We start from the raw sequence: 12,501 nt of genomic DNA on the forward strand, positions 1-12,501 counted from the left end.
GGACTGCATCTTCTACTAGAAGCCTATATAAAGATATCAAAGGAAGCTTTTGCTCTTTGCCTACTTGCCCTCACCTTGCTAGCAAGCTCATTCATTCACTGGCATAATGCCTACTTCTCCCAGAGTGCAGTGTATACTGAAGACCAGCTGAGACATCCAGCCTCTGGACTGAGCCAGGAAATCATTTTAATAAATCCCATATCTATCATCTATCTATCTATCTATCTATCTATCTATCTATCTATCTATCTATTCTTTCTCATAACTGTGTGTACATATATATACATATATATATATGAGAGAATATATATAGGATATATATGTTCTATAAGTTCTGTTACTCTAGAGAACCCCGATACAGCTCTCTTGCTCTTTGCAAGCCTTCTCTTTGCCTACCTTTATCTTTGCTATTTCTCCAACACAAAAAGTACATGATGGTTGCTTGGAGTTTTCCTTCCTAGAAGACTTTATTGAAAGCTTCACCTGAATGGCCTCCCCAAGCTCTCTCAGGAGTCGGTCACCTGCTCAGTGAGGCTCTGGGGCAGCTTCATTGGAAGCCACTCACCCACACTGTGAACTTTCCTCTTCCTCCCCTGCTTCACTCTGCTGCACAGCATTTACCCTCAGGCAGCAATGCACTATGATTTTCCTGGTTTACTGTCTGCCTCTCAGACAGAAGTGTGTGTGTGTTCTGTTCACAGATTCATCTACAGTGCCTGGAGTACAAAAGAGATGCAGTCAGTCTCCATAGACCATAAGCACCACACGCTGATCTAACCAACTGCAGACTTGAATACTCAGGAAGAAAAACAAAATCTCATCTCGCTTTGCCCTGACTGGTGTTTCTTGTCAGCATTGCCTAGACTGTGTAGTAAGTATTTGTTACAGAATATTTGAACCTGTTTCTAGTTAGGGTGTGGCTCATCCCTTAGTACACACCTTTAGTCCTAAACAATGAAGGGAAAGTTAGTTTGTAGAAGAAAGCACCCATGTTTGAAAGTGATGTCTAATTGAGTGCCAGAAAAACTGACGAATCAGAGATAGATTTGACAGAATAGGATATGCCTAACTCTCATAAGGAGAGGAAGAGGAAGCTACTTATGGGAGAAACAGACAGCACAGAAGGAAGAGTGTACAGTACAGGAAGACAGTAGAGTTCGTGGAGAGCAGTGCAGTAGAGTTGGGAGGAAGAGTAGAGCAGCACAGAGAGGGAGAAGGAGGAAGGTTTCCTGAGTTTTCCTTTTTAAGATGCATCTGTGTGGGTTCTTCATTTTATTTTTTTAATAATTTCTTTATTTACATCCCAAGTGCTGCCCCATATCCCAGTCCCTGGAAGAGTTTTATAAAGACAGATTGAAAAGAGAACAAGCTAGACACAGGTAAAGACTGAATGAGCAAGAGAATGAGAAGGAGCCAGAAGATCAGAAAAGATTGCTAGAGTTAGTTTGAGGCTAAGCAGAACAATTCTGAGACCAAGAGAAAAGCCAGATTGAATTAGTCAGCTGGGAGGGAAGTTTGAGTCAGAACAGCCAAGTTGAGTCTTCTAGCTAGAGTTCAGAAAGAACAAGAAATAGTGATCCTATTCAGCAGAAATAAGATCAGTCTCAGAGGCCAAAAACATTCTAGGCCTAGATTAGACTGTACAGAAGTTAGAAGCTTCCGGGACTAGGTCTAGGTAAGAAGAGAGAGGCAGTAAGCCTCCCAGGTAACAATTACATCAGGAATAAAAGTTACTTTTACAAGTACTAACATTCTATTGGTCACTGTAAGTCATCCAGGTTTAAAATATATAGGAATAGACCCATGCAGGTTATATATAAGTTCGATACCATTTTATATAAGGAATGTAAGAACATCTGCAGGACAGTCTAGAGCAAATCTATGTATATCAAGAAGCAAGTATTTCCAGGTATTGAGTTAATTAGCTCTAGAGGAAGGGTTATCTTTCTTCTGATTGTAGGAATAAGGAAACTGAATCTTGAGACATAACGCAGCCTGCTCAAGGAATGTTGATTGATATGCAGTGACACGTTTGGAGTTCCTCACCCAGAGACCATGTAAGGAGCCACCCCTTGCTGTAAGCTGCTTTTCTTCAATGTCTTTACCTGAACAGTAACTTTGTGAACAGATGCTGAGTTTTGATGTCGATAAGAAGCTAAATATTGTGCCATTAATGGGCTAGTTCAGTGGCCATTTCACCAGCTGTGACAAGTGATAATATGAACCTAAATATACATGAAATATACAACCTAAAAGTCAAGGGGTCAACAACGTACCTCAGAGTTGTATGTGCAGTTGAGGAGCACGACTCCATCACAAATGTTAATGAAGTTTTTTACTTCAACTATTAATTGCATTGTCATTGAGGTACTTATGGCTGAGAAAACAGCATGGTCTTTTGACTTCCAAAAGATGAAAATAATTTTTGCTCACCTGCAGCAAACGCTAATGCATTCAGCCCTTTAAAATTAGTTAAACAATATTTGGAAGAATGGTAATTTTGATAAAATATTACATTTTATATCACACTGATGAACTAGTTTCAAGTATAAAAGGTATATAATATGCAGTTCATTAAATACCATAAGTAACATAACATAGAAGTTTTATATCACATGCCTAATGGTATTAATATGATAGGCCAATTTCTAAATATCAGTCATACAATAATGAACATTTTGGGGCACAGAAGATTAATTTGATGTAGGAAGAGTTCAGTAGGTGCTTCGATTTATCATTTATAATAGATATAACTTGAATTCCACTTTCAAAGTGAAAAACTGTCAGTCCTGTAGAGTGTCACAGTGTCCAAATGACCTGAGTTGTCACTTGGACACTGTCCCAGACTACAAGGGTAATTGTACTTTATGCACCACCCAGCAGACTGGTGAAGCACTCCTCCACACAGTGTCCGCAATGAAGGAGACACTAAATTCAGCTTCAAAACCTGCTTCTCAAAGGGAATGTAATACGTGGGATATTAACAGAAGAATACACATTCCCCTTTCTTAGATGAAATAGTCTTTGGTCGATGACAAAAATTCAAATCTTCAGGTCTGTCTTTTAAAAGAGAAAAAAATCTGAAGTGCAGCTCAGTGCTCCCCTCTGGAGTCATGTTGTGGAGCTTTGCAAGCGGAAGAGAGGAAGAAAAGCAACAAATATTATTCCCAGGTTTCAGAAAGGTGTGACTTGGAGCTGCCAGCGGCCACAGATTACTGGGTTCTTGAAAGGAAAGATAGGGCTGAATGGGTAGGACGGCGAGAGAAGAATGAGACCAAGAAAAAAAAGGAAACACACATTGGGGTGTTTAGAGGAAAATAATGTATCTGTGATGTTCTCTTACAAACTGGGTCAGAACAAATGTGTACATAAGTATGGAGAGAAAAAGGAGAAAGATTATTGGGCAAATGGTGCAAAGGAGTTGTTACTAGAAGTAGATATAAATGAAAGTTAAGTTCCAACCTAACCACTGTGAATTTCACTTCTCATTCAGGGGTTCTACTGATCCTCAAACTAATTACTGGAATAAAGTTTCCCTGTGTGTTTTGGCAGTAGACAGTAAATGGAACCATTCATGAATATGGCAGGGCATTGTTCTCTACGTAACAAAAACCGTCCTCAGAGTGATTTGTTCTAGCTAAACCTAGCCTCCTCCAGTTTTCTCAAAACCTGATGACCTGGTGGTGAAAAACCACCAAGATTTCCAGAGAGTTAAAGAAGTCAAGATGCCAGCCCACTATGGACACTGGTTCCACCCAGGAAAACAGGGATCATGAAGTTCTGAGCTGTATGGGTGACATTCATAGGATCAGTCTTAGGAAGGGCAGACTGAATCCACGGCTGTTAGTTAAATGGTTCCCTTTCCCGACCTTCTTACTTGATGGAAGGTCTATTTACTTCAGTTGGGGTTTTTGTTCATTTGGATTGGTTTGGTTGGTTGGTTGGTTTTGTTTTTGTGTTTGGCTCGGTTTTTGGGGGGCTGGGGCTGGGCAGGGGAGGGAGGGGATGTACAAGGATAGCAAATGCAAAATAGTCACAAACATAGTTTATATTAATTCAACCGCATCAAAAACCACCTTCATCAATGTTGTGAGTCCACCAACATTAAAGGGCACAATTCTTTGGATTAAAATAAAAACAAACAAAAACTACCATATGTTATTTCCAGAAAACCCACCTTAAATATTAAGACACATATATTAATAACAAAATAAAATGGTGTCTCATACAAAAAAATAAATGAAAGTTAAATATTCTTTTATAATATCCTTGGAAATTGTAAAGTAGAATCATGTAAAATTAACAGCTATCAATAAAAAGGTAATGAAAATACTACCATATAGTTGAAAAATAATATCTCACTAAATCATAGTGAAGTGGAAACTTACGGTTTCTTTGGAAAGTCAGTTGTGTTGGGTGGTGTTTTGCTGGGGCAGACACATGAAGGAGTGTTTTCCTGAAGCAGACACAAGTGAAAAGATATTTTTGCTAAAGCAAATAGATGAAATGAAGCATGATGTTAAGAAGGACCCAACAGGCAGTGGATGACACTGGACAAAGCTGAATAGCATTGGTATGCCTTGCCATTCCTTAATGGCCATCATTTGCCCTGACTTCATAAAAAGAAATGCACCAAAAAAAATTTCTGGTGTTGTTCTGGTGGCTTCTTGCCACTTCCATGGACTTAGGCTGATTGGCAGAATGATGTCAGCTGATAGACGTGCAGTTTTGCTAAGACAGACTCATGTGGTGCTTTGCTGGGGCAAGACCCGCGGGAGGACACATGATGTTTGCAGGGAGTATAAATAGGACTCAACAGACAATGACAGCTGGCATAGCTAACCTTGCAACACTTAGTTGGTCTACAGTTGTCCCTGATGATAAAGAACTTCTCCTGGTGTCCCAGCTGGTCCTGGTCACATCTGCTGGTGGTGTCCCAGCTGGTCCTGGTCACATCTGCTGGTGGTGTCCCAGCTGGTTCTGGTCACATCTGCTAGTGGTGTCCCAGCTGGTCCTGGTCACATCTGCTGACTTATGCTGATTCTTTGGAGGCCTCACTGTTTCTGCTGGGTCGTGCCACCACGGCCAATTTGTGTTTGCTCTCCTGGCACTTCTGCTGGCATATATCCTGACAACACAGATTGGATTCGCTCCAAAGAACTATTTCTAAACAGGTCCACTTCCCCCACATCCTAATAACCTTTCTTTTCCATTACCTCTGGCGGATGGAGGTCATAGCATTTAAGAACCTTTATTAAAAGTAGGTTTTGAAAAATCTAAGCCAACATCATACTTAAATTAATCACATTACTAAGAAATATAAATTAAAAGGAAGTACCAGTGGTATATAGGAAGTCTACAGAGCTAAATGTAAACAGAATTACATAGAGAAATACACTATGAAAGGAAAACTTATGAGGATATCTATAACTCTTTAAAGTAGATGTATTGGGCCAATGAGTTGTCTCAGCACTACATGCACCTGACATAAAGCCAGATGACCTGAGTTCATTTTCAGGAACTCACTCATATGGTGGAAAGAGAGAATTGCCTCTTTAGAGCTGTCCTATGACCACCACATGATGCTATAACAATGATGAACCCACCCTCACCCCCAACATATACACACAATACAATTAAGTTACAAATGATCAAATAAATAAGTTAATCAGATGTATCAGGAAACATGACAATTCATCATCAAGCCAGGCATTCATTGGCTATTCCTTTTACTTTTGGTTATCCTGACACTTAGTTCTACATGCAGTTGTAGCTAGCTATAGAGTTGTGGTGCCCCAGTTTCTAGAGAACAGGGAAAGGGAGGTCATAAAGAAGAAGGAACCTCAAGCTCACTTCTGAGCTGTGGATATACAGATCTTGTTCCAGCAAGTATGCAAAAGCCTTGCAGATGTAAACTAACAGATAAACCCCTAGAGTGTCCAACACTTGGAACACAGCAAGGCAGATCCACCTGTCACCCCAATGTGCTGACCTACAGCACACAGTGAGCTTGTGACAGTAAGTATGTGATCGTTTGTATATATGCTTGGCCCAGGGAGTGGCACTATTAGAAGGTGTGGCCCTGTTCAAGTAGTGTGAACTTTTTGGAGTAGGCCTGGCACTGTGTGTGTGGCTTTAAGACCCTCATCCTAGCTTTCTGGAAGTTAGTATTCTGCTAGCAGCCTTCAGATGAAGATGTAGAACTCTCAGCTCCTCCGGCACCATGTTTGCCTGGATGATGCTATGCTCCTCCCTTGATGATAATGGATTGAACCTCTGAGCCTGTAAGCCAGTCCCAATTAAATGTTGTCCTTTATAAGAGGTGCCTTGGTCATGGTGCTTGTTCACAGCAGTAAAACTCTATGACAGGGTGGTATAACAAGTGATTTTCTATGGAAGAAAAAACATGAATATCTTCCATGGGACTTTAAAAAGACCCAGAATCTGGTTACATGAAGTTAAAATTATGCAAAACATAATCAGAGTGCAACATTAAGGTGACAGTTGGAATTAGGCAATAAAAATCTTTGAGGCAACTGTTAAAGTTTCTAACAAGCTGCAGTGAAAACCCTGGACGATACAATATGGAACATCTGTCTAAGAAGGCTGCAAGAGACAAGTGGAGCCAGTCCAAGGAAGAGGTCATGTGGTCTACAAACACTCTGCTCAGGAAAATGAGCTCATATCATGACATCACGTGCCCCGTATATAGGACACAAAGCTATAGAACTTAATGTTTTCTAGGCTATGCTTCAGTCTTGTTTTGAACGTGAACCCTCCTTACATTTCTCCTAGTCTTCACTCTTTGAATGGGAATATACCTTGGGAATATAGACTTGTTTATGATTTCCCAGGGGCTTGTGGCTGTGCATTTTCTTTGGCTCTCAAAGTGTTTCAGCTTTGCCTTCTGAACAATGCCAGACTGTTACTACTATAGGGCTTTTAGAGACTGGCTACTTACATTTTGCTCGGTGAGATGGACATCAGCCTTTTGGGACTCAACACAGAGTGCTATGCATGGTGTATTAGTCAGGGTTCTCTGGAGACACACTTATGGACTTATGGAATGTCTCTCCATGTTGAGGGAATTTATTGCGATGACTTACAGTCTGTGCAGTCCAACTCCCCAACAATGGTCAGTTGTGAGAAGAAAAGTCCAAGAATCTAGTAGTTGCTCAGTTCCATGAGGCTAGTTGTTTCAGCTGGTCTTCTGTAGAAGTAGGTCCCAACAGATGGGCTGGCAAGTAAATGCAAGCAGTCGAAGAAGAGTGAATCTTCCGTCTTCCAATGTCCTAACTAGGCCTCCAGTAGAAGGTGTGGCCTAGATTAAAGGTGTGTACCACCATGCCTGAATCTGGGAGGCTGACCTTGAATTCAGAGATCACCTTGCCTTAGTCTCCTGGGATTAAAGGTATATACCACTTTGCATGGGCCTAAGCTTTTCAAGGCCACTATGCCTCAAGAACTCTATACCAAGATTCAGGTCAGAAACTAGTGTCTTCCAGCCTCAAGATCTGGATCACAGGTGAGCCTTCCAATGCTGGATTGTAGTTCATTCCAGATATAGTCAAGTTGTCAACCAGGAATAGCCATTACATATGGTTTGAATTATAGTCTGTCCCTTATAAGTGTGTATAGTGAAGGCTGGATCCCAGCCTGTGGAGTTTACTTGGAGAACATCTTTGGGGGCTGTATCTTGTCTGTTGACCTATCTCCCCTTCCCTTGCTTCCTGCACTGTGTGATGTAAGTTGTCTTCTTAGTGCATGCTCCTATCACTGATTTCTGCTGCACGTTGATGGAGAAGTGATCATGGTGCTTCTCACATGGTCTGTGGACTTAAGTTCCTAAAACTATGAACTGGAGAGAAACTTTGTTCTCTTATGTTATTTGATCAGGTATTCTGTCACCTGATCAAGGTGCCAAAAGGTCTGGCCATTCAACCTTTCTATTAAAGTAACTGAGTTTCTTCTCTAATCGCAGTCAGCGCAGAGATTACAGGATGGCTCAAATGTGTGTCTGATATAATTCTTAGGCTGTTTTGTAACTAGATTAAATCTAATGAAGTACCTCCAATTTATTCAGCTTCCTGCAGGTATTTTCATTCTTAGCAAAACCACTAAAATGCTTCATTGATACTGCAATAGCATTCTAATCTGTTGTAAATATATTATTTACTTTAGCTAGTCTGTATAAAAGACACAAAATCCTGGTATTTTATTTATAAACTCTAAGCCTAGATTGGAAGGTTGTGAACTATTCTAACTTACTTCCCAACCATATGCCCCTTGTTACTTGCTGGTTTTTTTTGAGTCTTGCCCGGGTTACAGACAGTTCTCAGGGTCTACTTCTCATGACCAGGTGCTCATGGTCCATCTCCTCTCATGGCCATGTGCTCATGGTCCATCTCCTCTCATGGCCATGTGCTCATGGTCCATCTCCTCTCATGGCCATGGGCTCATGGTCCATCTCCTCTCATGGCCATGTGCTCATGGTCCATCTCCTCTCATGGCAGTCTCTTCCTCCCTCCTGTGTGGTCTGAGCAACTCCTGGATTCTCAGACTTTGGTTCAGAGCCAGCCACTGCTGTGAGAGCTGAACTGTGGACTGTAAGTCATTCTACTAAACCCCTTCTTATACAGAGATTCATCATGTAAGTTGTTACTTCAGAGAACCCTGACACTGGTGTCCGAAATTTTATTTCTCCCTCTTCTTTCTGCTAGTCCCCCATCATCCTACAGGTCTTAAATGTGTAATACAGCTTTTAATGATTTCCCATCTGAACCCAATTCCCCTGTTCCGTTTTCATGGTAGCATGTGCTTTTTAACCCCTGTGCTAAGGTCCTTGCTGGGCCACTTGTTGAGTGTGTACATCTTTATCTCTGTGGTGTCGGCTCACTTTGTTCTTCACCCTATCCAGGGTTCTCAAGGCAGGAAGATGGAAAGGTACTTACAGCACTAGGGGAGACATTTTTTTCCTTTTGTTGTGCTATTGCCTACCTGGAGTTGGCTAGGTTCAGTTTATTTGCAGTGGGTCTCATCCTCTAAGACGTTTTTTCATTCAAGGCAGCAGAGGAAGTGGTGACCGGAGGCTTCGTTTAAACATAGATGACCAAGGGCATGAGGAACAGAACACAGGCTACTCAAAGCCACTACTTAGAAGTTATTGAGGCTGCCAGGAAGTGCTTGTTGATGGAAGCCTGATAGGGCTGTCTCCTGCGAGGCTCTGCCAGAGCCTGACAAACACAGAGGCGGATGCTCACAGCCAACCACTGGACTGAGCGAGAGGTTCCCAATGGAGGAGCTGGAGAAGGGACTGAAGGAGCTGAGGGGAGTTGCAGCCCTGTGGGGGGAGCAACAGTGTCAACCAGCCAGACACCCCTGGGAGCTCCCAGGAACTGGACCACGAACCAAAGAGTACATGAGGAGGGACTCATGGCTCTGACCCCATACATGTCAGAGGATGGCCTTGTTGTACATCAGTGAGAGGAGCATCCCTTGGGCCTGAGGGTGTTCAATGTCCCAGTGTAGGGGAATGCCAGGGTGAAAAGGTGGGAGTGGGTGGGTGGGTAGGGGAGCACCCTCACAGAGGCAAGGGGAGACCTGGAAAGGGGATAACATTAGAAATGTAAATAAAAAAATCCCCCCCCCCCAAAAGAAGCTGTCCAATCTCTACTACTTGAATCCATAGCTAAAACCAACAGTAGACCCCATGGTCAGTGTGAGGGAGACATCAACTCCATTCACTCGTAAAAACCCCAAATAACAGGACACCTTTCAGCTGTCCCTTATGTGTCTACCTAAGCCCTGGTATCCCACATGCCACCCTGTTATGTCCTACAGTCTAGCCTCACAATCCTCAGGAGGAAAACATCGTGCTCTGAGTGACTCCAGCAATTGTCAGCACAATAGCTATTGTTAGTAGAAAAGGAAGAACACGTCCAGCGAAGGCCTTGCGCGTCAATGTATGTCAGGAGGGCCTTGATCCCTATTAATTACTGCACACTGCCTTTTATTTCTGATCTCTGGGTTGATTCTTGCTATCAACTGGGGTCTTCTGTGAGCTTCATAGGTGCTAAGGGTGTGGTGTGGGATAAGGCAAGGGGTTTCCCACCCTCCTTCCCATGAGAAGGGCACTTTTGTTTCTCCCCTTGAGTCCCAATGATAAGCAAGGATCAGCCAGGCAGAGCACAGGTGCCAAGCACATGAATTCAAGGAGTGGTTGATACAAAAGTTAAAATTGTCAGGCACTTTATTGCAAAAGGATCATGCCTACATGGGAGGCAGACAATAAATCCAGGAGTGAAGCCCTTCCACGTGTGTCCCAAGAGCAGCAGCAGGTGGTGACATTGAAGATTACTGGAAGCTGGCCGTGCTCCCATGCCACAAACTTAAGCCATCGCTCTATCGCCTAACGACATAACCCCATGACACATGGGTATTATTAGTCCCCCATAAGCAAAACACAGACAGGAGTTAGTGTAAACACAGAGCTGTGCAAACACGAATAAAGTAAGCAGGCAGAGTGTCAGGTATGAGGACCACTTCCTGCCATGGTGTTAGAATTCAACACCAACAATAATATATATGTCCTTAACAACAGGGGATTAATATTTGCACTAAAAGCTTAGTTGGATGTTGTGTTGATTTTCCTCATGACTGCCTTGATTTCTCTGTCTCTACTGCAGAAAAGAGAGCAGGGCTTACAAGGCTGGAGAGATAAGCTCACGGTTGAAAGCACTTGCTCCTCTTCCGGAAGACCAGCACCCACGTCAAGTGGCTCACAATGGTCTATAACTTGGGCTCCAGGGGATCCGGTGCCTCTGGCTTCCTGGAGCATAAGCACTCTATGCACTACCCCCATATATATGCACATGCGCAATACACACACATAATAAAATCGTTTTCAAAAAATAACAAAACCGAGGCCTCACTCTAGATCAGGTTTATTCTATCTCAAGTCTTTCACCAAGCCTAACACAAATGCTATTGCGTGCATCAAAAGACATGAGTGGGAGCTAAAACTTTGGCTCGGCAGTTAACAGCACTTACTACCTGCTCTTGTAGGGGACCCGGGTTTAGTTTCAAGAACTCTGTGTGGTGAATGACAATCATCCTGCTACAGTCTCAGGGGATCTGACACCCTCTTCTGACACCAGGCACACATGTGGTGCACACACACTCATGCAGGCAAAACATTCATACACAGAAAATAAAAATTTGAAGACGTATATTAAAACACTTCGGGAGACGTTAAAGCAGTATTGGTTAATATTATAGCTGAGGCTGAATAGGGTGTCCTTTAGAAAACTGAGGCAATCATAGTATTCCTTAATGTTTACTCATGAGCCTGGTACAGGCATTCTTTTACATCTTCCCATAAGTCCATGGTCCTGCCCTAATTTCAGATGTTATTCACATGATTTGACACAAGACTGTTAGAAGTGTGACAAAGCAGCATAAAGTGACACTTAGGAGCACAATAGCTCAATCCAGCTGCCAGTTTGCAGGTTGAACAGAAAATGTGGGAGCCAAAGGGGCTTTTCGGGTCGTGGGCCTGAGGGCAGGTAAAGTGGATCAGAAAGTGCCTCACAAAGAACACAAGGTTTCAGCCGCAGTGGAGTTATAACTTACATGAATGTGCTGACATTACCAGGCTATCAGATCTCTCCATCAAGTGCAACCTAGTTCTGGAACATGATGGCTACAGAGGGACGCACCTGGGTAAATGCAAATGCACCAAAATTAGTCTGGCAGATCCAGAGCTTTGGGGTTGAGCAGTTTGTCCCCGGTGACTGGAATTTCCCCTTATACTCCAAATCAAAGATGGCATTTCATTTGTTCTGCAAACGCCTGCTCCCCATAAACAATGCCTCAGTGGCACGAACCAAGCCACCAGCATCCGAGAATCCTGCCCGGGTATCCCGGTCGAGAGTACAGTGGGAGACGGTGCCCGGGACACCTGCCCAAAAGCCAGGACGAGCTCAGCGCCCGAATCGTGCGCGCCCAGGGGCAGAAATGGCCCACGCACATGCACACGCACGGGAGCGCAGGCTCCCGCGTTCCCGATGCAGTGCCGAGGCCGGGCGCCGGCGGGAGCCCTGGAGTCGGGAGCTCCGGGAGGGGCGGGTGCTCGAGAATTGAGCTCGAGCATTCGCTCCCCTGCGGCACGAAGCCCCGCCCTAACCCCGCCCATCCCTTCTCCCGCGCGCGGGCTCCGCGCGCCCCTAACCGCGCGCGTGCGCGCGCGTGCGCAGGCCAGGGCCCTCCGCGGGCGGCCCCGTAGACCCAAGGAAAGCGTCGACCCATAAGGTCCCAGATTAACCCTTTCCCTGCTCGCTCACTTAAGAGGCCCGATCCAGTTCCGTGCCTGCGCAAGCGGCGGCGCGCCTTCTCCCCCCCCGGAGCCCGCACCGCGCATGCACGGGGAGGGGGGTGGTGGGGGTGTTCGCGGCAGGCTGGATAGTCTGTGCTCGTGCAGGAGGAGGGCTGCTACCATCAGGG

At 44.1% G+C, this 12,501-nt stretch overlaps 1 protein-coding gene and 1 long non-coding RNA gene across 3 annotated transcripts in view; both read right to left on the bottom strand.

Moving 5' to 3' along the window:
- Window positions 1-2,158: 2,158 nt before the first annotated feature.
- LOC116088878 lies at window positions 2,159-9,317 on the bottom strand. Of its 2 annotated transcripts, none has more exons than XR_004118051.1 (3): window positions 8,998-9,317; window positions 4,844-5,128; window positions 2,159-4,456 (listed from the first exon to the last, which is right to left on the bottom strand). It is a non-coding gene; the product is annotated as an uncharacterized LOC116088878 (long non-coding RNA). The 2 variants fall into 2 exon arrangements; XR_004118052.1 differs by lacking the exon at window positions 8,998-9,317 and adding an exon at window positions 6,962-7,111.
- Window positions 9,318-9,566: 249 nt separating this feature from the next.
- Window positions 9,567-12,501, bottom strand: part of LOC116089503 (translation initiation factor IF-2-like) — a 3,963-nt gene continuing 1,028 nt past the window's right edge. Inside the window, exon 3 of the mRNA XM_031369007.1 lies at window positions 9,567-11,717. Coding sequence (XP_031224867.1) covers window positions 11,702-11,717 — 16 coding nt within the window. The 3' untranslated portion in view covers window positions 9,567-11,701. The remainder of the gene's footprint in view (window positions 11,718-12,501) is intronic.

This window comes from Mastomys coucha, unplaced genomic scaffold, assembly GCF_008632895.1.
Source record: "Mastomys coucha isolate ucsf_1 unplaced genomic scaffold, UCSF_Mcou_1 pScaffold14, whole genome shotgun sequence".
NCBI classification, from domain to species: Eukaryota; Metazoa; Chordata; class Mammalia; order Rodentia; family Muridae; genus Mastomys; species Mastomys coucha.